Here is a 26,558-nt window from a genome sequence, read left to right as displayed (position 1 = left end):
GAATCAGCTGACTTTCTTACAAAACAGCAAAGATGTGAAGGCATAATAGGCTGTACTAAATACTCTTGACATAAAGCCACTAGAGATGGTCGTCCTTTCCTAGGTGTTCCCACCAAAAAAGTGGCACATTTAGCAATTGGCAGTAGTCCGTCTTTGGTATCTGGTCTGCATGGTTTGGTAGGTTGCACTAGAGAATGGCCAAATAATAAGGCAGTAAATATTACATAATTCCACATTTTGAAGTTTACTGAAATGTATTGCTTCTTGCTAGTGAAGATGCAATTCCTGTACAGAAAATTCTAGCATGTTAGTTTCTGATGGATACAGTGGGATTTCTCATTTTTTTTCCATAGGTAGAAGTGAATCATGAAACAATGATTGAGCCCTACACTTTGCTTCAGTGTTACAATGATCCTATTATGGGGATTATTTAGGAATAATGACCAAGAGGTCGCATGCACATAGCCAATGTGATTTGGGGGACACCTATGTAATTGAGGTTAGATATTGTGTTTGACTGATGCATTAAATCAAGAGCCTCAACCACATTTTTTTCCACCATCTGCTTTGGTCTCAGGTTGTCATTCTTTGGAATGAGGCAGCGAGGCATCTAACCCCCAACTACTCCTTGGGTGCAGCAGCAATGGCTGCCCACAGCTCCTTCAGTATGTGTGTATGTGCATGTTCACTAACCATGGATTGGTCAAATGCAGAGCAAGAATTTCCCTTGGGATGAATAGTATCTATCTATCTCTTTCTGAAAGTTGAAGTTGTACAGGACAGTCAAACAGGTACACAAGTTCACTTACAAAAAGAAGAATCTAACTTTAATTTAGTAAAAAACAAACTTTCCTAACCGCTTTTTATCCATTCTGTTGTAGGCAGAATAATGACTGTTATGGCAGAAACATAATTCATCATGATTGAGGAAATTGAGTGATATTTCAATCTAGCATTCCAAGAAAATACAGTCCTTGAAAGTATCAGTAGTGTTAATCCACTCCCATGAACAGCATATAAGATCAAATGTCATGCAGTTTTAATATAGACAAACTTCAAAGCAATTCCTCGTCTTCTGCAACATACAAAGATTTAGATTTATGGGCATGATGAACACAGAAAGGCAGGTAAGAAATATGGTGATGACATTTCTAAAAACCTATCCTTGATTTTGGCATGGCACATTATTAAAAAGGGACATCATGTGCTACAATTAGGAAATCACTTCTTAAATGAATATGGTAAAACACTAATTAAGAGACTGTGATGGTCAAGTCAAGTCAAGAAGTCAAGTTTTACATACAATGACAAACATTAGTCCTTTGTTTAAAATATGGGACAAAGAAATTGTGGAGTGGGATTCTTGCCCTCCCAAGCAAAACACAGGGCTGCAACTGAACACGATCATCGATTTTAGTAAATTGGTCTAGCCTATGTGTTGTGGTTCACACTAAACATAAATGACCATCATCTAAAGTTAACCATGCTCACTCTGATGTTTCATGAACGTTTTCATGGAAGAAAATGATTTGGCACACACTGTGCATTCATACAGTATTTCAGCATTCACACTCTCATCACCTTCGACATTAATATCTTCATCCTCAACTGTATCGTCAGTGTCTTCTGAGTTTGCATGGTTATCCTTATTGGCATCGACAGTAGGTGACCCTTCTTTTCCAACCTCTGAAGGTGCTTCCTTGTCATGAGTTTTTAGATGGCGCTCAAGAGCAGACAATTGCGAAAAACGGCACCGACAGTGAGAACATTTGTGCAGCTGTCGAGCTGGTTCCCTCTTGTGGTAGCGTTGATGCCGTTGATAAACACTAAGCAAACCAAAGACTTTACCACATTCACGACACTTGAAAGACAGTCGTGCCTTTGGAGGACCAGGCATCTCTTTTGTCCCTGAGGTTTCGTTAACTGGACTTTCTTGTTCATCATCTAAATCCTTTTCGTTTTCTTGTTCCTCTGAAGCATTCCTTTCTGGTGACTCATCATGCTTCTTAGCATTCTCATCTGCTGCAGCTCCCAGTTCTGCTTTATGATACATGGCTATATGCCTGGTGACATCACATCTTTGTGGAAAATGCTTCCCACAGTAGACGCAAGTGTGCAGAGTTCCCTTATGGTACCGGTTGTGACGAGACAAACTACTTGAGTGCACAAATACACGATGGCAGTGTTTGCACGGATACAATCTAGTGCTACTTTGGTGGGCCCCACGTGATCTACCCCGCATCCTTCTTGACCTGGGGGCATCTAACCTATAAATTGGTTGCCTGGATGCGAAAGGTTTGTAGCCATGATCGATTTGGGTCCGTCTTGTAGCTTTTGTTTCAGTTTTTGATTTTTCCTCCTTGGCTTGGTGAGACAAATGATGGTCCATGAGGTCTGACAGTCTGTAGAAGGTTTTTCCACACAAACCACATCGGTATGTACGGTCAACGCTATTATAAGGGTTACTGGACACCTTCTCATCAACAACAGATTCACTGGTATCTGCAGTTTTTTTGAGGGAATGACTGATGAGATGGCTTTGTAAGTCGGAGAGCCAAAAGAAGTGCAATTCACATAACTTGCATTGATAGAATTTGCCAATGTTGTTTTCCTGACTCTTTGCAAGCTTAACGGAATTCCTGGCCACAAGTGATCCATGCCATTCTTTTTGATGAGTTGATAATGTTTCGGGTCTAAGAAATCTTTTCCCACAGTGTCCACAGCTATAGAATCTCTCATGTGCATGATCTTGAAGATGTTCCCGAAGACTCTCTCTGTCATCATGAACCTTGCAGCATAGGGTACATTTATATCCTTGCCCCAATGAATGGTACCGCTGATGCTGTAGTAAACTTGACTGATTACTGAATACTTGGCCACATCTTTCACATGGAAAAACTTTGGTGCCATTTTCTGATGACTCTGTTTCTGTGGTGGACTGTGACTGGGGATCAGATATTTTGAGAGATGAATTTGAAGCCTCCAATCTTTCAACAACAGTAAGTGTTCCATTTTTATGAAGAACAAACTCTATGGGTGTTTCCAAGCCATTACTGGGAGCATCCAACTGGAATGACTCTGAAGATCCATGAATGGCCATATGACTTACTAGTCTGGAGTACTGCACAAAACCTTCTCCACATTCTGTACAAATGAAAGCATCTGCCCCTCCTGCTAACTCTTGAGAGGAGCAATAATCCAGAAAGGGGTCTTCCATGACTATGATCCAGTCCAGACCTTTGGTGGATACTGGTATATTCAGTTTTCAATAGTCTGATCAATATTTCTTCATCAATCACAGCCCCAACCCCTCACTGGTTCTTTCCATCACAGTCCAAATTACTGTACATACACATTACAAGGTTGTCCATTCATGATCTCTGTACAGTATTTACTACAAGGTTCTCCATTAGTGATTACTATACAGCACACATTACAAGGTTGTTCATTCGTTTCCCTCCATTGAAATAAAAAAGAAGTGACAATGTAAAAATGTTGCTCATGAAGAAAGCTCACAAGTTGCACCATTTGTCCATAATCAGTACCATGGTGTAGGAAGGTGAGATTTGACCATCAGGAAAACACTTAGGCATGCCATCATCTTCGTCTTCTTGTCATCACATGGCATTTAGAATCTGAAAAGAATTACAAACAAGGGTTTAGAAGATATTCAGATAAACTATGCAAACAGTTCAATAATTAGGCTAATTTCTCTGCCAGCGCATCTCCTGAAGACAAAGGGTTAGTACAAAGGGGATGAACACTGAATGCCAACATAGATCAGGGTATTGTAAAAAGTTTATTTTCAACAACTTCTATCAGAACAATACAGATTGGGTGAAGAGTATGATCATCTAAACAACCATGCTTGGGTTTGGACCGTTGGGGACCATTCCCATTGCAGTTATTAAAAAATATAAAAATATATTTAAAGTGATTGTTCAGAGTAATTTCACCCTAGGGTCCTTTGCACCATGACCTCGAGCCAAACACCCTCCCAGAAGCGGTTTTCCCTTGGTCGAACATTGGTCGAGTAGCGCCATCAGGCGAATACAGAAACTAATGGCTTGTGCAGGCACTTATGAAACCAATAGAGTATCTCGTAAATTACCCCTCTAATAATGCCCTAAATAGTACGAAACTTCGACAGTAATACAAATATGCTCTGTACTCATAAAACGAGGCATTGGAAAGTTTGTTAAGTACACCAGGAGTTTATAACACTTGCCTGATGGCTTCTACTAATAATTTACGAAATACTCTATTCCCTCTACTCTACTCTAGAGCCTTGTTTATTTTAGGCCTAATTAGGCTACTACTTTGGATAGTATATCTTACTTTTATACTTAAATACTTGGTTGACCAACCTCCTGACATGACAATGTTACAATGCTTGGGTTTCGTAATGTTACCAATAAATGTGTTAACCTCTCCTGCTTCAGTTTGTAGGCCTATTTAGGTCAGTGTAAGTGATCGGGGCAAAACTTTCACTTCTGTTGCAGCAAGTTGTGCGCAACAGACAGACACAATAGTCCGAGGAGTTGCAGCTTTATTCAATAATCAGCAGTTGAAACTAAGCATAAGTTTCCCTCATCACAAACTCTGATTTGGTCACCAGTAGAGACCGACCGATCGATCGATCAGCCGATTTAATCGGCCGATTTTTGCTATTTTTTAATCAATCCGCATCGGCCGATTTTCTTATTTGGCCGCGCCGATTTTAAGTCAGGCACATCTGCGGGCAGCTACTTGGAACACAGTGCGAGGTTTTAAAAGAGAAGGTCTATTTAGAACTAAGAAAATCTTTGGTTTCAAGAAGGAGCAAGACTGTCTACAGGTAAGGCATCAATTTTTACATTCCAGTGTCCCAAAGTCGTATATTTTATCTTATGATTTCTCTTATGGTTGTAATCTGTGATGTTGCTTCATTTACCGAAAGTGCGTTAGGAATGCGCCGGCAAGCCCCCTCAATGCTGGACCCCGTTTCTCGAAAGCATTGTTGCTAACCAGTTAGCAACTTAGTAGGTTGCCTATGGGAAATTGCATTGCAACCAAGTAATTTAGTTAGCAACGACACTGTCGAGAAACACAGCCCTTGTGACCAGCGTGCTGTTTCGATCTAAACTATAGTAACGGACAATCTAAGTGAAAATTTAACAAAAAGAGGACGCAAATCTAACATGTGAACGCTTTATAACACTGTCATCCCATGTCCATTCGTTTTCAACTGCATCGGAGTTGAAGAAGAAATGAAAGTTGCTTAGGCCATCCTTAAAAATATTTTCGTTTGCCGTAACCCGACCGACCCTGTCAATTTAGAACCGACCCAAATATTTTTTTTTTTCCCCTTTTTAGTCCGACCGACTTGCGGTTGTAAACTTCGTTAATACCGACCGATTGTTTTTTTTTACTCTAAACAACCAATACAAATGCAATAAAATAATATTTATTTTAGTAGGCCCAAGTATTGTGAATATAAATTGCCTACATGCAAACGTGGCTCACTTAAATAAAACCCTGTGGCGTCATCTCTACACCATTGGTTTTACGCATGTGTTTTACGCACACTGTGGCCTACGCTTCGTTTCATTCACACAAACTGATAATGCTTTTACTTGGCACGAAGTTCTGGAAGAACTGTGGCCAGATCTTTTCTCATCCCTTCTCCCCCCCCTAGTCTAACGGTGACCGTGTCGGAATATAGAAATTGGTTGGTCTATTTAGCATTTCTCAAAATATGGGTCCGCAACATGGAGACTGCTGGTCCCATGAGTCGTGGAGTGAAATTTGGCCCGGTGCTTCATTTGATAATTTGCTGCGCAGTTGATCAAGAAACCGCGGATCGACGAAAAAATAAAACAAACGTTTCTGCTATCGATGTCATTAAACATGGAGCCCTACAATTAAGTGGTGCTATGAGCATTCATTCAATGCGTGTCTGCACGAGAGAAACTGAAACTAATCGATAACGTTGGTATCAAAGCTCCGCTTCAACCTGTTGGAAGGCTATTTATTTATTTATTTAACGAAACTGTTTTTTGGAACTTCCTTAGAAACAGAGCAGAGACTGTATAATACACTGTATAGCATTGAGTATTGTATAGTCAAATTTCAATATAACGTGGCCAAGAGCTATTGTAGCCTTCTTTCTGGGTACATGAAGATGAGCCCTATGACCCCAAAGTCTGCCATGACCGGGCCTCAGGTCAAAGAAGTTTGAGAAAGGCTGGTCTATATAACCTGCATCAGAATGAGGTTTGCAATGGTGCGCCTGAAGGTACGGGTTGAAGTCCCAGTCAGTTACGTCACGATATGCACATTTGTGTAAATTCATTCCTACGTAATCACCATGACCAAAATTGTACTTTTTTTTTTTACTTTGAATCTTGAAAAAAAAAAAAAAAAATTGACCTACCTACGACCCATTTTTAAATTTTTTTGGCTGTTACTGCAAACAAAAATATTTTTAAGGATGGCCTTAGCGTTGTGGCTACGAGTGCGTTGGGAATGCGCCGACTACGCAAGCCCCCGACCTCAACGCTGGTGACTGCTATGTTACGATCTTAACTTAAGTAATGGACAATCTAAGTGAAATGTTAACAAAAAGAGGACGCACAAATAACAAGTGAACGTTTTAAAATATTGTCATCCCGTCAATTTGTTTTCGCGATGTATACGTTTGATTTGATTGCGAATTTGAGAAGTATCAAACGGATGTTCTCTAGTTCCTATTTCCGGTTTCACAGCATGCTGGGAGACAGAGTTTTATATTGTTGAAACCTAGGTCTGTGGTAAGGCATGAAGTTCCACAGTGAAACTGTATAACCTGAACATGTATTTTGCCGTAAGTAACTATCTGAACTTGTCACATCATGGGAGTCTTCTTGCACTGTTAAACATATTAAAATGAATAATTAATAGACTAACAGACTGCAAGAAGTCACTAGTATGATTTTTAGCATGCCAAATAAGGATAATACGATAGCATATTGGCCCTAAAAATCGGCAGGTCACTTCGGCCATCGGCTGACTCTGACCGCTAAAAATCGGTATCGGTATCGGCTTTAGAAAAACCCAAATCGGTCGGTCTCTAGTCACCAGTTATTTTCCAGCTTTTCCGTTTATCTCCGTTCACTATAGGATTGGGTCGATGGACGAGGTCATGGGAAGCAGCCATCGTGATGCCACGCTCCCACAAGCCAGACACGCATCAATTCCATGGACCCTGCTTTAAAGGTAAACTATGCAGTATTGGCAATTTCCTTACTGTTTTCTCGGTTTTTGCTTCTTTTTCGCTGGCTCGGTCATGACGAATGTCTGATAAACTCCATCGCTACCTTTTTCTAGCCGGTGCCTGGCATGTATGTGTATTTAAATGCAGTAAAGCAATTCGTTACACTCGTTATACTTCCTGACACTGAGGCCGTTGGCCCGCCGGCCTACAGTTGCATGGGTGGTTTTTCCGCCTACAGGCGCTAGGGGGAAGCGAGACGGCCACCATTCAACCCGAAAAGAGTCATATAACCATTCCAATGACTCTGAAGTTGTTAAATGAAGGCATATTAAGCTAAAAACCTACCTTCCCAAGACAAGACGCTAAACTGAGACACTATTTACTTACCATAGTGCAACGTCTCCTCTATCATTTAAGGAATGTACATCCGACCGTGTTTCCCACAGAACGGAATTCTATTTGTGGTGGTAGGTTTCCAGAATTAACTTGAATGCAACAGTTTTTAACAAATTAGCACAGCGTGGTTATGATGCTAACCAGATTTAAGCACAATTTAGCACAACCTGGAAAATCATTGTGTGGTGGGCTGCCACAAATAAGTCAATGTATGGACCGTAAATTCCAACAAAGCCCGCAGGGCTCCAGCAGGCTAGCATTCAGGCTACACTAGCTAGGAGGACGCGTGATGACAAGCGAGCTAACAAAATTACCAAACGTATCAATATGACTGACGGCGAAGGTTTCTGAGAACTAGTGGGATTTATTGTGGCAAGATATCGTATTCCATCCAGAAAAACATTGACCAACCGTTTGGAAGCTAGGGAGGCTAGCTACGGTCAACGTCGCTTTAACCAATGACCGCTGAACTGCTTTGACTACGGAAAGCTACATTACAGTGACATGCCACATGATTGAGAAAGACTGGGAAGTGAAATCAGCAGTCCTTCTCACAGAGTTTTTCAGAGAAAAATTTGGCTAAAAAACTAAAGGAATCCGTGGATGATTAGGAGCTAGCTAGCCAAGAAGTTGCTTGCGTGCTTGACAACGCCAGGAATATAGCTGCGGCAAACTATCCCACTCGAGTGAGTTGGCAGTCACTCCCATGCTTTGCACATACTTTACAGTTAGCCATTGCTCTTGACTTACATAGGATCATCGCAGCAGCTGAGAGGCTGGTGAAACATTTCAACCACAGTACACCCGCTACTAAATCATTGGAGGCAAAGCAAAGACAAACAACTGCCAAAGCACCGCCGGATCCAGTCGTGCAAACGTGATGAAATTCAGTCTCTGACATGTTTGAGGGGTTAATGGAACAACGATGGGCGGTCACTGCAGTGCTGTCCGATTATACAGTGACTAAAATCCAAAATGCCAGAACCAGAAAGACGAGCACTTGCAGCTAACAAAAAACTCTTTACCAGTATTGAAGGCACTCAAGTGTGTTACAATGGTATTCAGAGACAGAGGTCTCAGTCTCCAACACATACCCAATCACCTTCAGTCTGATTAAGAGTGATGGAGGCCACCCCAAAATAGAAGCGTTCAAAGCCAAAGTGCGGTCTCAGCTAGCCAAACAAGTGAAGGTAGGTTTGCTGTTCCGTACTAGCTATTTGTGCATAGATCTAGGCTATTGATAGACCGGCGTTCCATCTGAACATGGTATTCTGGCGATTCTGTCTGCTGCTGCTCAACCTTGTTGCTGGAAGTTAGCCTACAGGGACTATTTTCAGGTGCTGTACTCTTCTTCCAGCGTAATAATCAAGTAACACCATGATATGATATCACAATGATATGATATCATTGGTGTTACTTGATTATTACGTTGGAAGAAGAGTACAGTTCCATGTCAAATCAGCCTAGAAAATCGCCATGTTTCATTTTCCGTTGGTCTTATTACATTTTCTAACTTGAGGAGACAAGTTTCATATAGGAAAATTACCGGAAATCTTAAACGTGATGCTAGCAGGCGAGATGCTAATGGTCTAATCTGATTTAATGATCTATGCTAGGCTGGAGCTAAAAGTGGTATCGACAGACTTCGAGAACGGCTGTATGAACTGGAGAAAGGTAAAAATCAATTGTCTTCCTGCTGTTTTTTCCCCTCGCTCGCTGCTGTGACTGCGCGTGTGAATTAAAGGTGGTCTAAGCGATGCTGGTAGCGTCACTTCCATTGACTTTCAAACAAAACAGAGCTAGCTCGCTACTCCCTCCCCCTCCCTCCCATGCTGTTCCCGTGCAATTGAAACTCTCCTAAACGCGTATCTCGTCTGTGATTTTCTGGAACAGTTTGTTATGTTTTTACGGGCTAGGTTTGCCCAGGTTGTTTTTGTTGCCATTTTTGGAGCCTGGGCTGTCCACAGAGATCACATTTTTTTACAGTGTATTTAGGACACAGACAGCTAGCGGTTGATTAGGTGATGTTTTCTAGCCTAGAAATCTAGAATTAGATTTGCTGCCAGGGCTAGTCTAGCAACTCTCCGTTGGCTTGTGAGCTCCAGAAGTCGAAACTAAATCAGGGCAATGAAATCGTGTATAGAGTCGTTAGGTGGGCTTGACATAATGATTGATGGCAGAGTTGCAACGGTTTGACTTGAATTCCCTGATACTTGAAAACAAATAAGATGGATGTTGCTGTTGGCGAACAGTGTGACACGAGTTAAGCTTTTATTAAGTTGGTGGGAAACGCATGGGACTCATAGCGCTACCGCTGTCCTATTGAGTGCAGAGGGAATTTGAAAGACAACTGATTATCCCGCCCCTCGGACTGAGCACTGCGAACGGCGAGTGCCCAGACCCCACATTTTAATGTGGGTCTGGCTCGTCAGGCTAGATGTTTGCAGTAAGGGACATAAAATATTTTACCCTAAAAAACGCTTAGAGTAGACATTGCTTAGAGCACCTTTAATAGTGAAGATGTTTCACTGAGCTCTCGACATTTGACACTAAAATGTACCACGTACTAAAAAACCATACGTCAGGCTCTATTGTACAGATAATCAACTAGCATGAGTAGCATGGACTTTACAGGAAGCGACAGAGCCCAAATCTGTCTTTGCAAGCTTTGTCAATCCAGATGTTCCCCACTCCTGCTCCACCACAGAGTGCACTCCATGGTCACACTGGCAGGCCTCAACAACCGAGCCCAATAGACTACACAACAGAATGCGAGATACATCAACGTTACATAATTGGCTGGCGCATGTTGTACTTTACTCTCGTAAAGACTCTCCTTCATGTTAAATTATGCACTACCAGTAGCCTAAATGCCTAACTAAAGAACCAAAACAGAAAAAAAACATCAATAACAGAGGTAATCTTCACAAGCATTTCACTGGGGTTATTACAGGCAACGTCATTGGGGTTTCGTTGAATTAGACACACAACACCTTCAGAAGGCTCAACACCATGATGGGTTGGTACACATTACAGAGACATCAGCAAACAGCACTCCAGAAACACAGCGACAAGATTTCACATAGCTCTGAGTCAATAATTTTGTTATGTCAATCCCATTTAGTCATATCCACAACCAGGGCTCAATAGTGTGACCACAAAAGTAAGAATCTACAGCATATCCTGTCTGAGAACATGAGATTCATCATAATCTCTAAGGGCCAGGGCACACCAAGCGGACGGCCGACCATTGGCAGAAAAGCAGTTGGACTGATCAGTCGGCTTCCGTCTTCCCGAGTCGGTCAAAAAAGTGCCTCTGAACACACCGAAGCGAACCTGACGCCGAATACATTTCCATCAGCAGTTATAGCCAAAAGATTCAGAGAAAGACTGTCTAGTAGTTAGTACCAAGATTAATCTTGGTAAAGATTCGCCAATGGAACGAAATGGCACTAGTTTTGGACTTCTCCGATCAAGCAATGAGAAAATATAAATATATATTGTGTACTATTTTATTGTAATTGCTTGTGTGTGATGCTAATGAAACCTTCTTTCGGACACGGAATAAATAATTTATTTTTGCCCGTTAACCGAGCTAGCTAGCTAGCTAGCTAACGTTAGCACAGCAAACGAAAAGTGAATGGGAACTACTAGTAATGTTCGCTAGCTAGGTAGCAACTGAGGACTTTGGTTAAACATGCATGTTGTTGCAAACTAACCTGAAATAACATACGTTCAGCAACTGTGTGGTAGTCTACTAGTTCTAGCAAAAATGTGTTAGAATAGTGTATCAAAATGGGTTCATAACATACATCACTGAATGTAGGGGTAATGGTCCGAGAATGTTTAGTCAAGGGCTAGCACTCAACCAATCAGAGGGTCGTTTCTAGAAAAGTTAGCAACAACGTTGCTCAACCACCATGGTACGACGCAACTTGCGACCAAACAACGACATTGTTACACCTGTTTCCAGAAAGCGTCGTACCTGTGTCGCAATTCGCTACCTCCGACGTTCGAACACTGTAGTTCCAACAACGTTTTTGATGATGCAACGATACACATCATTGGTGGAAACAGTGGCAACGTGTAATACCCCACCCCCTAGAAATTCTCGAACTACCCTTTCGAACTACCCTTTCTAGAAACACCAAATCCAAGAACGATGGAGCGAACTACCAAGGTTGCGACGCAAGTTAGCAAACGACGCTTTCTAGAAACGAGCCCCAGATTGGTCATTGAGGCCGATGGCCACTGGCCGATTCGACATGTGTAATCGGCCAAAATGAACGCTGACGCCAACTCCGACGGCACGGGACCGACTCCAGTCACTGACCTCGCCCGACTGTCCGACGGCCGATAATCAGGCGTTGTGTCCGGGCCCTTAGATGGTGATCTTATCAAGATAAACAAAAGGTCCATGCTGTGGCCTCACCCAGGGGCAGGTAGCAAACTGAAGTGTGAATGACATCAACCAATTGTAGAAAGGGCATGGATGTGTAGGCCATTGTGAACCATCCCAGGCAAGGGGGAGAGATTAATTATCATACAGAACAAAAGGTTTGCTAGAGCTGTTCAACAGAGGTCTACATCTCTCACACATTTATGTTTTTGTTTATGTTTAAGTTGGAGTTGGAAATTCTCAACTTGGGAGTAGCTTATCCATCATGTATGGAAAATTACAGTGTGACCTGAACTGAGAGAGAGCGGGGAAGGTGTAAAGGGAATCAGGGGGATTCCTCATTCCTTATTTAGTGTGTTCCTTTTCCCTGGAAATGGGTGGGAACTTGAAGAGGGGACTCCGCTGCATCCTTCAGGGGAATTGACCTCCTATCTCAGGCAGTTTCTGAACTTATATCACCTTCTGGATGGTTGTTAACTGGGGGAGCTGTGGCGCAAGTGGCAGCACAATACCACATGGGTCTCAGTGGGGACCCAGTTTCGATTCCGACCTGCGGTCATTTCCCACCCTCCCCTCTCCCTCTCTCTTCACTGTCCTGTCAACATAAAGGCTAAGCTAATGGAAGAGGGCGGATTTTAGGTTTGTTAGGGTCACAGACAATTGTGAGCATACATCGACACACATTAAGACAAGGGATAGCCCATCATATGGGATTTAAAATGGTTAAAGGAACATGCCAACATATTGGGACATAGCTTATTCACCGTATCAAAGTCAGATAAGTGGATACAAACGCGTCTCGTCATTGTGTGTGCAGTACCTCTGTCTGACACATAAGCTACACTGCTTGCTAGCTCAGTGTCTCGAAGTGAGCAGCTCCAATAGCTTACAGTTCAAGTAGTTTATAGTAATGTACTCATAAAATGAATTATAAGTAATGAAATTCCTTGTGCTCAAGGGCCGGCTCAACTTTTTACAGCTTATTACGAGGCGCAAAGTAGCTCCACACTTTATTGGTAGACTTCCGACGGCCCTGACATTTAAAAAGAGACATTGAGAACTATGAAAAAGCACTGATAGTTTATTTACAAGACGATTTATACAGACAATACCTTCAGGAAGTTTACTGTTCGCCGCCATCTTGAATTTAGTCACGATAACTTTCGGCGGCGATGCGAATGAACAGGTATGATAAGGGATCAGATTCAAAATAATTCTGTGGAAATGCATGGATTCCAGTTGCTGCTACTGGACATTTCCACTGAATTATTTTTGGAATCTGATCCCTTTTCATATTTGCACTAGTATTTTTATTGACTGTCTATGCACAATTTCAAAAAAATTTTGCTGCGGACTAAATTCAAGATTATATGTAACAGTTATCAGCTAATTAACTAGCCAGATTTCTGAGTGCGGGGGACAAGCCGAGATGAGCTATGAGACATACATTCACACTCGGTATCGTGTGTTTCATGACTTTGACTTTGACTTTGACTTTGACTTTGACTTTGACTTTGACTTTGACTTTGACTTTGACTTTGACTTTGACTTTGACTTTGACTTTGACTTTGACTTTGACTTTGACTTTGACTTTGACTTTGACTTTGACTTTGACTTTGACTTTGACTTTGACTTTGACTTTGACTTTGACTTTGACTTTGACTTTGACTTTGACTTTGACTTTGACTTTGACTTTGACTTTGACTTTGACTTTGACTTTGACTTTGACTTTGACTTTGACTTTGACTTTGACTTTGACTTTGACTTTGACTTTGACTTTGACTTTGACTTTGACTTTGACTTTGACTTTGACTTTGACTTTGACTTTGACTTTGACTTTGACTTTGACTTTGACTTTGACTTTGACTTTGACTTTGACTTTGACTTTGACTTTGACTTTGACTTTGACTTTGACTTTGACTTTGACTTTGACTTTGACTTTGACTTTGACTTTGACTTTGACTTTGACTTTGCTCTTATTCACTTTACTTTACTTACTTTTTTTGTTTACTTGAATGTTATGTTGTCTGTGGACTTAAAATTGGTCAAATATGTCTTGTCTTCACCGTGGGATAGTGAAAGCGTAATTTCGATCTCTTTGTATGTCTGGAACATGTGAAGGAATTGACAATAAAACTTTGACTTTGACTTTGACTTTGACACACACTTTAGGTCAATATCACACCGGAATTCTCCTTTAACAACTTCAAACTTTTGATTGAGAGCAAAATTACGTTCATTGGTGTGATTTTGAGCAAGACCGTTTATTTGCATTATCACTGAATGGCCTAATACATATACAAAACATAGCCTAATATATGATATTATATTATTATTATGTGTAACTACTGTATGGAAATTGTGTAACTGACCATAGATCCATTATATTTTAACAACATTTACATACTATTTATGAGTGCATCATTAACATTGATTTTAATATGCAGTGGAGGGGTGGGGGTCAATAAAATGAATAGCTTAGTTATACTTGCCTTGCATGAGAAGTCGATATTGACAACCCAACACTATTCTAATGTTAGCATAGGGATGCTGCTTCTTATATGCTTGCACATAACTTAATTAGAGAGAAAGAGATTATATGAAAGGATTTCATCCCATATAAATTAGTAAAAAATCATTGTGTGGTGGTCAATGTTGATATTGTGGTGGGCCACCACAAATAAGTCAATGTATGGGAAACACTGATATTGAAATAACTGTTTTGCCAAATGAAAGGACTGAATACAGTTACATAAAATAAAATGGAGTAAATCTTTCTTATGTAAGGTGCCCCTACTACATTGAAAACTACATACTACAAGTAGTACATACACGAAACATGTTGAAATTGATTTGGTTTAAAAGGTATAATACTTGAATATGGTTCTATTTTTTAAATCAAACTCTTTGTTTCCACTCTACTAAAAGGTACTACAAAACTATATTTTAGCCTTGAATTCCATTATCTACAAGTTCATTCATTTAGGAATGTGGTGGTGAATAATTTAATTTGACCTGGACAATTTGGTGAATTCACTTACTATGATCATACTATGCCGCCGGGAACCATTTTTAGTAAAGGTATAAGATGTGCTGTACATTGTGTAGACAACTTTTGATACACCCTTAGTTGGCTGATAACTTTTCCCTATTTCACATTTACAACGTTGGAAACAACATCAAATTTTGCAGAAAACCTGCACGTGAAGTTATGGTCGGTCGGCCACGTTAAAGAAATCGGTTAGCTATCAAGCTAGCAAGCTCTGCTAGGTCGCTAACTAGATCAATGTCCATAACCATAATAAACCACAATGTAATAAACATTATAGTAAGACATCGGCAGGGCACTCGGTAACGCTGTCGCAAGCTACCACAATTTCACAAAAATAACAATAACCCGCCAGGTAACATAGCTTTACCAATGCAAACCAGTTTGCTAAATTAAAGCTCTGAAGAGAATCGCCATCTAAGAATAATTTATGTAGCTAAATATGGTTAAATCTAAACAATGTTTGTCGTACAGTATTAACAATGCAAGTCGAATTTGCTGCCAAATAACTTTGATCGACAGATGTTATGCTACAAAGAGCTGTGAGCATTGTTATCCTAACTTAAAACTAGCCAGCCGTGTCTGCGAATAACAAACGATTGTTAGCTATGGCTAACGTTAATTAGCAAGTTGCAGTGAAAAGGCCTTCTGCCAAGGAACCCACAGACGTTCCTTATACAGCAAAATTGAAAACATTACAGATAACTTACCATGCATCTTCTATATGTAGTTTAGCACTGACTAATGTTCCTCCATATTAGACACATCAGCTAAGACGAAACAGTCTTTATGGTTGAAAACTGTCCGTCGACTTTCCCAACGTGATGCCATTTGATGGCTACCATAGCATCTAGCTTCACTTGAAGCTAACCTCATGATACACAACAGCAGGGGGCGGAGAAACTCAGTAGCTTGTTTCCGCTATGCAATGAATGAAAGCATTCCAACTTGACAAAGTTCGCTGCGACAGTCCTCTTCAGCATGACAGCCACACATTTTACACTCTTTCCTTACATTTTACCTCTACCAAGGCATTGTCTAGCTGCCGTCAAATTTAACTATTGTCCTGAGCGCGTCAGCGTTCTGTGATCAACATTGGAAATAGCCTAGAACTACAGGCTCCACAGTAGTCAGGGGCCAGGGCCATACATTAAAAATTCTGTGGCCTAACCTAACCCAAGCCTAGCCAAACCTAATTCTGTAGCTTAACCCAAAATATCATGTAACAACTTTAACCATTTTTGAGGAAATTATATTTTGAAAGTTCAATGTCTTCTGAATATGAAAATACAAAGTCAATTCAATCAATAGCCTAATGATATACTAATTAAATAAATATACAATAACACATAAAAACGCTTAATAAACTATGTTGAACAGATATGACAGATGCCTTTAGACCCCTCTTGAAAGACTCACAACTATCACAGGAACGGAGAGCACTGGCAACTCATTCCACCAACAAAGGAGGAAAAGAGTCTTGAATTTGACCTAACGTAAGGGTCTCAGTTTTTAATAATTGTTATTGAAACAATATTTGTCATATAGGCGAGACACTGGTAATAACTTACAGTAGGCCTACCTCCAGAATTAGGCTATTGGCACCTCTGCTAGTTGACTAAAAACAGGTAGGCTATTAAAAAAATAATCTGTTGGTAATTTATTGTAATCTCACAATGAAAACAATGAGGAAAAACCAACCTTGAAGGGACACAAATTTATTTTGAGAAAAAAGAAAATCTCATAAAGAAATAAATATTTTTAACAAAAACACGCCACTCACAATATTGGCCCCTGCTGGTTATACCTTCGCCTACCTTTGCCAATAAAACATCTTATAATATTCTCCTATTCTTCTTTTTGACTCACCCTACTGTTTTTCTATGGAGTTTAGATCAGGGGACTGAGATGGCAATGCTGAAGCTTGATTTTTTGTTCAGCAAACCATATTTGTTTTGATCTGGACGTTTGTTTTGGTTCATTAACCTGATGAATGACCCAGTCATTTTAGTGTCTTGGCAGAGATTTCCTTTGAAAATGTTTGGGTGTTTCTTGGGGTTCATGATACCATGCACCTTAATTAGGTTCCCAAGGCCTTTGGGAATAAAAACAGCCCCACAATATCACAGCCTCTCCACCATAATTCTCATTAGGCATGGGGTTCTTTTCAGTATTCTTACGCCAAACACACCTAAAGTGTTTCTTTCCAAAGAGGGCCATTTTCATTTAATCTGACAATTAGACACTTCCAGACAAAATCACTGTACCATTCAGTAATTCCTGCCGTTTACATTGGTAATTAAATGACTGGACATGACTTTACCTGGCATGCCCTCTAAATAATCTATTAGCAGCGAGGGCCCTTTTGAAGATTTTTTGAGGGACTTGGTGACCCCAAAATGATACCTCACTCTGTAACTAAGGGGGGCAGTCGTGGCCCACTGGTTAGTGCTTCGGACCTGTAGCCAGAGGGTTGCCGGCTCGAACCCCGACCAGTAGGCACGGCTGAAGTGCCCTTGAGCAAGGCACCTAACCCCTCACTGCTCCCCGAGCGCCGCTGTTGATGCAGGCAGCTCACTGCGCCGGGATTAGTGTGTGCTTCACCTCACTGTGTGCTGTGTGTGTTTCACTAATTCACGGATTGGGATAAATGCAGAGACCAAATTTCCCTCACGGGATCAAAAGAGTATACTTGCCTGTCATCTGTACGTGGGGGCAAGATAACCATGGGTCTTTGTCCAAGCACGTTTGTCACATTTTCAACCTTTTAATCAACTGTAGGCATGGTATTTTCAACAAAGTACCTAGTTTTTATAAACATTCCCTGACTTACAAATGTCAACACACTTTTTTTTAATTGAAATTTAGCGTATTCTTTTGTCTTTCCGATGTTGAAAAATGCGTTAGAAACTTGAATTTGATGCGGGCGGCCATAGGTAGCCAATGTTGCTGGATGAGCAGCGGGGTAACATGTGCCCTTTTGGGTTGGTTGTAGACCGCCGCTGCCAAAAAAAACTCACTGAAAAAGAAGAACAGGCCAGTGAACCCTTCTTCTTTTTCGGTGAGCTTTTTTTTTGGCAGTTTGCAAACAGAGTGCATTACCACCACCACCTGCTGGACTTAGGTGTAATGGCAAGTGTACCCTTTAGCCTCGTTCTGGCCGCCAGGTGAATAAGGCGAATGGCCCAAGCCCAAGCTTCCCACAGGAGTAGCAGTGGCTACACACTTTATGCCTATAGTGAGAACTATTTGTCTGCTTCGGAGCTTAAACAGAGGGCCATGCTCTGTCAAAGTAGACTTTCACACTGATTTATGGAGGTTATCACTTCAGCATACAAGGCATCAGGTGTACTACCAACACTTAATGAATGTGTTGCAACATCCTAGAAGAGCATCTCTATTGAACAAATATGTCTAAGTGCAAGCTGTGCTTTGTGCGATACCTTTGGCCACATTTATAATCTGCATTGGTAGCCTGCTCTGTGCTTTCAGCTTCACGCGCGTGGCTATAGTGCCCAGTGTGTGTCATGTCTGGTCTCAGTCTCAAGTGTGCTAAATGTGGACAACAGGAGCTTATCAGCTCACACCGACCACTCTGTGTTGTCGGCCTCACGCCGGCACCTGCCTACCATGTTGCTGCAGTTCTACGTCAGACGTGCCTAAGACAGCCTAGACACTAATTGTTCTGGTAATCATGCGTCTGTGTCCTGCGCATGGCGAGAATTGCATCATCAGCGTGGCATGTGGGAGGTGTTGTGTGCCTCCCAACAATTGTGACCACGCGTCAATGACGCACTTCTTCGATGCGCGCAATGTGCATGGAGAAGTATACCAAAGAGCTCACCAGGACCCTACCTGCTCGGTGTTGTTGGCTCTCGGCAAATATGCCCACCACAAATACACTCGAGAAACATGTCAGTATTCAACTTGTGCTAGGATGTCAGCTCATGACTCTGATGGCAGTTCAGTACAAGACATGGCTGTCCACCGCCAATGACTGTAGGCATTTCACAGAAAAATTTGAGGAAGATCTGTATGACCGAAACGTTGTGAAGTGAAATAAAATGTTTGCACTGTGTAATGGACAGTGTGTGGCACTTCTTCAACAAACTCAAATCTGGCGAAATATTATTGTCTTATGTGGACACAGCACATCTGAAACTGAGATCTTTGATTTGGTTTCCACATAATTTTATATGCATTTAATCACACACCCATTAAAGGCTCGCTCTGTAACTCTAGTCATTTCTTTGATTTCTCACTTTTGTTGTCACATTTTTCTCTACGGAGCTCCCCCTACAGCTTTGGGGTGCATATTTCCCAACAGTCTCTGGTCTTTTTGCTGGCTCTGCCATGATGAACATCTAAAAAAAACACTGCTTGTTCTTATAGAGATTGCTAAAACACGTGACCAAGATTATGGGTATGTTTGGCCGTTTACATTGGTTAACATGGGCATGGATTGCCGCAGATCCCCAAAATGCTTGGCGTTCACCAATGGGAAAATGGCATGATGACGACACATTCTCAATCTCTATAGTTAGCTGGCATGGCTACCTTTCAAGAATATCCATAGAGTTCTGCTGTTGACTGAGTGTTTGCCTAGGATCATTATGAATCTGGAAAAGTCTTTCAGCTAAAATGTTCATCTTTTCTGACCCATGGGTTATATGTTATGTCACCCTGGATGTGATTTTGTACCGCTTTGTGATAGTCTGTTAAAGGCAATCTTTGTAACATGTCGGAGTGCGGTTTATGGTCCTCATTATTCAGTTCACAGAGCACTCTTCGGAGTGAGTAGTACTATTGTTCCTTGTAGTACTAATGCTGTCCTTAGTTGGGCAAAGGGGGATTCTGTTAAGTAGTTGTCCTGTCATTCTAACAGAATAGACAGATCGGGCATAGTCAGAGTGTAACAGCTCGTTCTTCACGGCTCGAGAGTTAGAGCTCTACATCACTCTGAAACTCTGAGTGTTAACTATTTGGTGTTAATACTCCACGAGGGGGGACTATCGAGCCCTGTGGTTGGGCATTTTGGCCCTGAAAGGAAATGTATGTGTGCGCGCACAGTTTGGGACTACTTCAACAAAGTCCTTTTAGACAAGTCCCTCCACTCTGCGGCCATTTTGTAATGCTTTTTGGGCATTTATTGGGCATCTATTTCGGCATATGTGCCTGCGCAAGGCTTCACGACACCAACCTTACTCCAGCGGGGAGATCACAACACATGACTGGCACAATGTATTCACATGTCAACTTTTTCTTAACTTAACTTCAACTTATTCACGACACAACACATGATTGGCACAATGTATTCACATGTCAACATTCACATGTCAACTTTTTCTTAACTTAACTTCAACTTATTCACGACACAACACATGATTGGCACAATGTATTCACATGTCAACTTTTTCTTAACTTAACTTCAACTTATTCACGACACAACACATGATTGGCACAATGTATTCACATGTCAACTTTTTCTTAACTTAACTTCAACTTATTCACGACACAACACATGATTGGCACAATGTATTCACATGTCAACTTTTTCTTAACTTAACTTCAACTTATTCACGACACAACACATGATTGGCACAATGTATTCACATGTCAACTTTTTCTTAACTTAACTTCAACTTATTCACGACACAACACATGATTGGCACAATGTATTCACATGTCAACTTTTTCTTAACTTAACTTCAACTTATTCACGACACAACACATGATTGGCACAATGTATTCACATGTCAACTTTTTCTTAACTTAACTTCAACTTATTCACGACACAACACATGATTGGCACAATGTATTCACATGTCAACTTTTTCTTAACTTAACTTCAACTTATTCACGACACAACACATGATTGGCACAATGTATTCACATGTCAACTTTTTCTTAACTTAACTTCAACTTATTCACGACACAACACATGATTGGCACAATGTATTCACATGTCAACTTTTTCTTAACTTAACTTCAACTTATTCACGACACAACACATGATTGGCACAATGTATTCACATGTCAACTTTTTCTTAACTTAACTTCAACTTATTCACGACACAACACATGATTGGCACAATGTATTCACATGTCAACTTTTTCTTAACTTAACTTCAACTTATTCACGACACAACACATGATTGGCACAATGTATTCACATGTCAACTTTTTCTTAACTTAACTTCAACTTATTCACGACACAACACATGATTGGCACAATGTATTCACATGTCAACTTTTTCTTAACTTAACTTCAACTTATTCACGACACAACACATGATTGGCACAATGTATTCACATGTCAACTTTTTCCACAATGCATATCTACATGTCAATTCTTTTAGATAAAACATTCAGTCTCAAAGCAAGATCTATATTGGAGATGGCTTGAACGGCACCATAAGGGTCGTAATAGTAGCTGCATGACAAAAAGGTTGACACACGGAAATGTGTTTACTGACACCCTGTGGGCCACTGTAGAGCTGCACATTTTCTAATACAAGTGGAACAGTACAGGCCAAAAGGGACACACCTTCTCATTCAATGTGTTTCCTTTATTTTCATGACTATTTACATTGTAGATTCATCAAAACTATTAGTGAACACATGTGGAATTATGTACTTAACAAAAAAGTGCGAAATAACTGAAAACATGTCTTTTATTCTAGTTTCTTCAAAGTTGCCATTTTTTTTTTTATTTAATACCATATTCAGCAAGTCATAACTTAACAAATATTCATCTGTGGGCCAAATAACTTTGCATTCATTCATAGTTTGGATGCCTTCAGTGAGAATCTACAATGTAAATAGTCATAAAAATAAAGAAAATGCATTGAAATGAGAAGGTGTGTCCCTTTGGGCCTGTACTGTAGTTTGGGCCTGTACTGTAGTTGTCCATAAATAAACACATTAAAACCACTTTACCTCATACATGAAAATAAAAACAAATCTGAAAACTGACACGCTAAAAATGACTCCCATTCATCTATATACAATGTCAGAGAATACCATAGGTTTTGTCGACAAAAAATTGATAACTAATCAGTACTGCATGTACTGATTAGTCAGTTAATCTAGTACATTTTCTTTGAGTCTTGGGCCCCTTAAATCAGGGATTCACATGTTTTTTGCCCCAATGGCAAAAATACAAAAATAATTGCATGCCTTTAATTGTATGTATACTTCACTTAACCTTAAATATACAGGTGTGGTTGTAGTTGTCAAAGCTATAAAATGAAATAAACAATGTTCCCCAATATTACTATACATTTTACAGACTCCTTTTCATGTCAACAGCACTGACTGGGAGTTCATTTTCATGCTACAGCTTGTCAAACTCTAGGGCTGGCTTAAAAAACTCATCTCATATTCACGTCCACATCCAATATGATCCAATCTAAATATAGCTTTGATTTACTACATTAAATTTTTGTTCTCTCAACGGAATTAACTAGCCAATTGTCTCCTTGTGGTTGCACAGTCTGTGACCTGGGGGGCAATTTAGTAAAGAAAACATGTTTTCTGAGTTAACCACATTAGAAGCTATGCTGAGTAAGTCCTGGAAGCCCTCCAAAACCTACCTTAAGCGGAATATTCTGCAGGTTTGTATACAGTGCAATTACCCAGGTTGCTGTTTCTTGAAATTGCTGTATGTCTTGACAGGATAACACATAATACATTGAAGAATTGTGAATGCAACTGCATTTTGTTTATATATTCATCCGCAAGACTACACATATATTAAATGCACCTACAACATATCAAATGTCTTGCCATAAAGATGGTTCATAAATCTCCTTTGCAACCCCTTGTTCCTATCAGGCAATTGCATGGGGGTTCATAATCTCAACGTACAGAACAGATAAATGAACAACTGCGATGTCATTGACAGCTCAAGCTCACATATCACACTGCAGCACTGTGTTTGTTGTCTGCGTTTGTATAGTGTGGTAGGCTGGTTGGGCCAAAGTGGTTGTTCTTGAGAAGTGACACAGAATTCATGTGTCCCTGAAAAAACAAAAAACCTGCCTCCTCAAATTCTCACACCTCTGCATCAGAAAATGACTTCTCCTTGCTGCGGCTGGTGAGCATTGAGTTGGTGTACGTGTTGGTGCGAGACACTTCCTCTGTAAACGCCGTCTCCAACACCTTCAAGATGGACTTGCGCACCTTGTCCTTGAAATCCTGACCCATGAAGACATACAGCAAGGGGTTGAGGCAACTGTTGAGGAAGGCCAGGCTGGTGGTGATTGGAATGCCAACCTTTACGACATGGTGCAGACTTAGACTGAAATCATCCTCTGACCTCATGTGATTAACCATCTCAATGATCGACATAATGTGGAAAGGTGCCCAGCACAGAAAGAAGGCGGTGATAACAGCTGCAATGATCCTGAAGGGTCGCCCAGTCCGTCCTGACATCGAGCGGTTCATCCTGAGGCGATGAATTATGACTGCGTAGCAGGAAACAATGATGGCAAATGGCACTATGAAGCCAAGTATGACCCGGGTTATGATCATGGCACAGTGGCGCAGCGACCTCAGTGCCACAATATCAGGGGAGTCCTCATCAGAGAAAGCGAAGTTGTTGAAGCAGTTGATGACATTGCTGTTGTTCTCTCGTGTTCCGGAACCGATGTCCCGGAACACGAAGTAGGGTGAGCTAAGCACCAGAGCCAGGAACCAGACGACGAGGCTCACTGCCGATGCTCTTTGCACGCTTCGGTGGTTCTGTGCCCAGATTGGCTTCACCACAGAAATGCAGCGGTCCACGCTGATCACGACGAGGATGTAAACGCTGGCAAACATGTTCAATGTGGTCAGGGTGCTGTTGACTTTGCACATGAACCTGCCAAAGGGCCAGTGGAAATCCATGGCTGTATAAGCCACGCTCAGGGGCAGAAATGCAGTGAACAAGAAGTCAGCCACCGCCAGGTTCAGGAACCAGACGGTGTTGACAGTCTTCTTCATTTTAAATCCAGTCACCCAGATCACAAGCCCGTTGCCCAGCACGCCCAAGACAAATGCCAGGGAGTAGACAACGAGTGACATGATGTTCAGTGACTTCTTCAGCTCAGGCTGGTCTTCGTAGTAGTCATCATAGTAGTCATCGTCATCAGTCCCGTTTGTTGACAACGAATTGTTCCAGCTGTCAGTATGTGGGTCCACTGAACCCAAGACAAAGTCCATATCTGCCTAAAGGTGGAAAAAATATTTCATTTTATTGCAATAAGACAGAAAATTTAAAATATCTAGTCAAACAATTAACTTAATAATGAGTGTAGCCTGTAAAACAATCTGTCAGCAGTTGTCTAGAGGTAGACCTACTAGAATTAGGGTTAGAACCAAATTTGCTGAACTCAATACGACGTTCAGTTTTCTACCACTAGAGGTCACATGAGTAACAAAAAAATGTGGTACTTACGTTCAGTCAACGTGTAAAGTCAAAGTCTACATCATGTCAACAATAGCCTTAACTAGTAGCCCACATTAAGTTAGCCTATGTTCTTATAAGACAATGCAAAAATTAAGCTTAGGCTACACATTAACTCTTGCCAAGACAAATTAACCTAATATCCCTAGGATCTTTCCTTAATGTCTTCAAAGTAAAGTAGTGATAGCCTATTCAATTATACTAAATCTGATTGAAGCAATCTATCATTAAAAAAACAGCTTCCTAACAATGTCAAACTTGAATAAGAAAAAAACTACAACCTTACAAATCACACTGAAACATCAAAGTTGTTATAGCTTGGCTTGCAACGCCCGCTCAACATATTTATTTTCATTCTTGCTATTTAACTGCAATGCTGTGTTAAATGTGTTCCTCCTTTATCTAGTATTTACAGCATTTCCTGCGGTTTAGCCTAAAATCAGACCAAAACGAGAGAAAAGTTGTCTCGCCTATACCTGTTTGGTCAAACGCGATGCAGAGGTCCTTGGATCGAGTTGTAGTCTGATGTAGCCTAGTCCTTGAACAACACACGCTTGCTGACAGCCTACAAAAGTCGCGAGGAGGTTTTACTCTATGCGTGTGACGTCACGGTGTCGTATCTCACTTTCCGCGAACATCTGGGGCATCACTGCTGCAGCTGTGCTGACCGCCGAACCCTACAACACCCTAACCTGAACCGCATGTTGCAGCTGAACAGCACTGAAGAGGCTGATGATGTGAAAACCTGTTGTAGCCTAACACACTGCAGTAACAAAATCTGATTCATACTAATTTATACTGTTGCTAGGCCTACTTGCTAAATTAAATTGAGAAGTTTGTCAACTGTAACCTATTCGTGGCTGATACATTTAGTACTAAACGAATTCCATTGAAAGAATTGGACACATAAAAAGAACAGTGGAAAGTGAATGCGCCACCAGCAACTTGCCCCAACTATGGGTAGAATGGCTCAAGACCCAAGAATGTCTGTCATGGACCACTCAGCAAGGCGGGGCAGGAAATGTGGTTGTGGATACGGATATAGAGAGTTTGGTTGGTTGCAACAAATGAAATACAGTCCACAGAAGGGTATGACAAAGTAAATTGGAGTTTAAAATAATCTTTGCGAATGAGTGCATTTCTCGTTGGACTTTCCAAAGGATTATTGACACAAAATGGGTTGGAAAATATTGAGAATGGTCCATGCATGACAGCCACATTCACCAACTGCCATTGCAATTTCAGGACAGTATAGGACTATCCCAAGTTTATATCCTTGAGGGAAAAGCGCTTCCTTAAACGCTTCCTCAGTTACAAACCATATATCAAAGAAGCACATGCACACCAATTCTGGTAAGCAAACATGTGACTGACATACTCTCTGACATCCCAAATACATTTCCCATAGGCCTCCACCTTAAAGAATTCCTATCTCATGTGACATCATCAAACACATATGATAGGCCAGAGATACCCCTAGAGAAATCAAAACAATAACCCCAAGTTCTATCTAAGACTCTATCCTTACACTGACTGGCTGAGCCAGTCAGATGTGTGTTGAGCACCTGCAATTGAGATGAATGGATCAAATAAGCTATAACCATTCTCCAGGTGTTTTACAAAGACTAATTCAGAAAAGTAACATTTGCGGAGAATAATCTGACCTTGTCCCGAATGGAATGTCATAAACTCATAAACTTGTGTGCCTGACTGAAGGACCATCTTATGTCGTTTCATGTTCCAACTAATGACTTATTGACTTCAAGTGGAGGATGATGAAGCAGTAGAATAGGAAGAAGAGGAGGAGGAGGAGGAGAAGGACATTAGCAGAGATGGATAAATGGATGCGCATGCAGCAAGAACATAAAAAGAAAAAAGGCACCAAATTGTGCTCATGGCCTTAGTTATGCCCTTCTAAAACATAATTATATATTAACTTTTCAGTATGTGCACAAGAATATGTTCAAAGGAGTGCCACAAATCCCCATTTTCTTTCTCAGAATAGCAGAGGGCATAATTGCATCCATTAAAC

The 26,558-nt window shown here is 40.9% G+C and overlaps 2 protein-coding genes across 2 annotated transcripts; both read right to left on the bottom strand.

Moving 5' to 3' along the window:
• Window positions 1–800: 800 nt before the first annotated feature.
• Window positions 801–16,075, bottom strand: si:dkeyp-84f3.5 (uncharacterized protein LOC334144 homolog). Its single transcript, XM_048261874.1, has 2 exons — window positions 15,789–16,075; window positions 801–3,635 (listed from the first exon to the last, which is right to left on the bottom strand). Exon 2 carries the CDS (start codon window positions 3,215–3,217, stop codon window positions 1,478–1,480), a length of 1,740 nt encoding a protein of 579 aa, XP_048117831.1. The 5' UTR covers window positions 3,218–3,635; window positions 15,789–16,075; the 3' UTR covers window positions 801–1,477.
• A 6,702-nt stretch (window positions 16,076–22,777) lies between these two features.
• On the bottom strand, window positions 22,778–25,080 carry fpr1 (formyl peptide receptor 1). Its single transcript, XM_048261026.1, has 2 exons — window positions 25,003–25,080; window positions 22,778–24,288 (listed from the first exon to the last, which is right to left on the bottom strand). Exon 2 carries the CDS (start codon window positions 24,280–24,282, stop codon window positions 23,134–23,136), a length of 1,149 nt encoding a protein of 382 aa, XP_048116983.1. The 5' UTR covers window positions 24,283–24,288; window positions 25,003–25,080; the 3' UTR covers window positions 22,778–23,133.
• Window positions 25,081–26,558: the final 1,478 nt, after the last annotated feature.

The sequence above is a fragment of the Alosa alosa genome, chromosome 13 (assembly GCF_017589495.1).
Source record: "Alosa alosa isolate M-15738 ecotype Scorff River chromosome 13, AALO_Geno_1.1, whole genome shotgun sequence".
Lineage (NCBI taxonomy): Eukaryota > Metazoa > Chordata > Actinopteri > Clupeiformes > Clupeidae > Alosa > Alosa alosa.
The sequence above is the reverse complement of the archived record's forward strand: the minus strand, read 5'-3'. Positions and strand labels throughout refer to the sequence as shown.

Bases quoted from the DNA above. Each gene is read 5' to 3' on its own strand.
- si:dkeyp-84f3.5 (XM_048261874.1), bottom strand. From the start codon at position 3,217: ATGGAAGACCCCTTTCTGGATTATTGCTCCTCTCAAGAGTTAGCAGGA.
- fpr1 (XM_048261026.1), bottom strand. From the start codon at position 24,282: ATGGACTTTGTCTTGGGTTCAGTGGACCCACATACTGACAGCTGGAAC.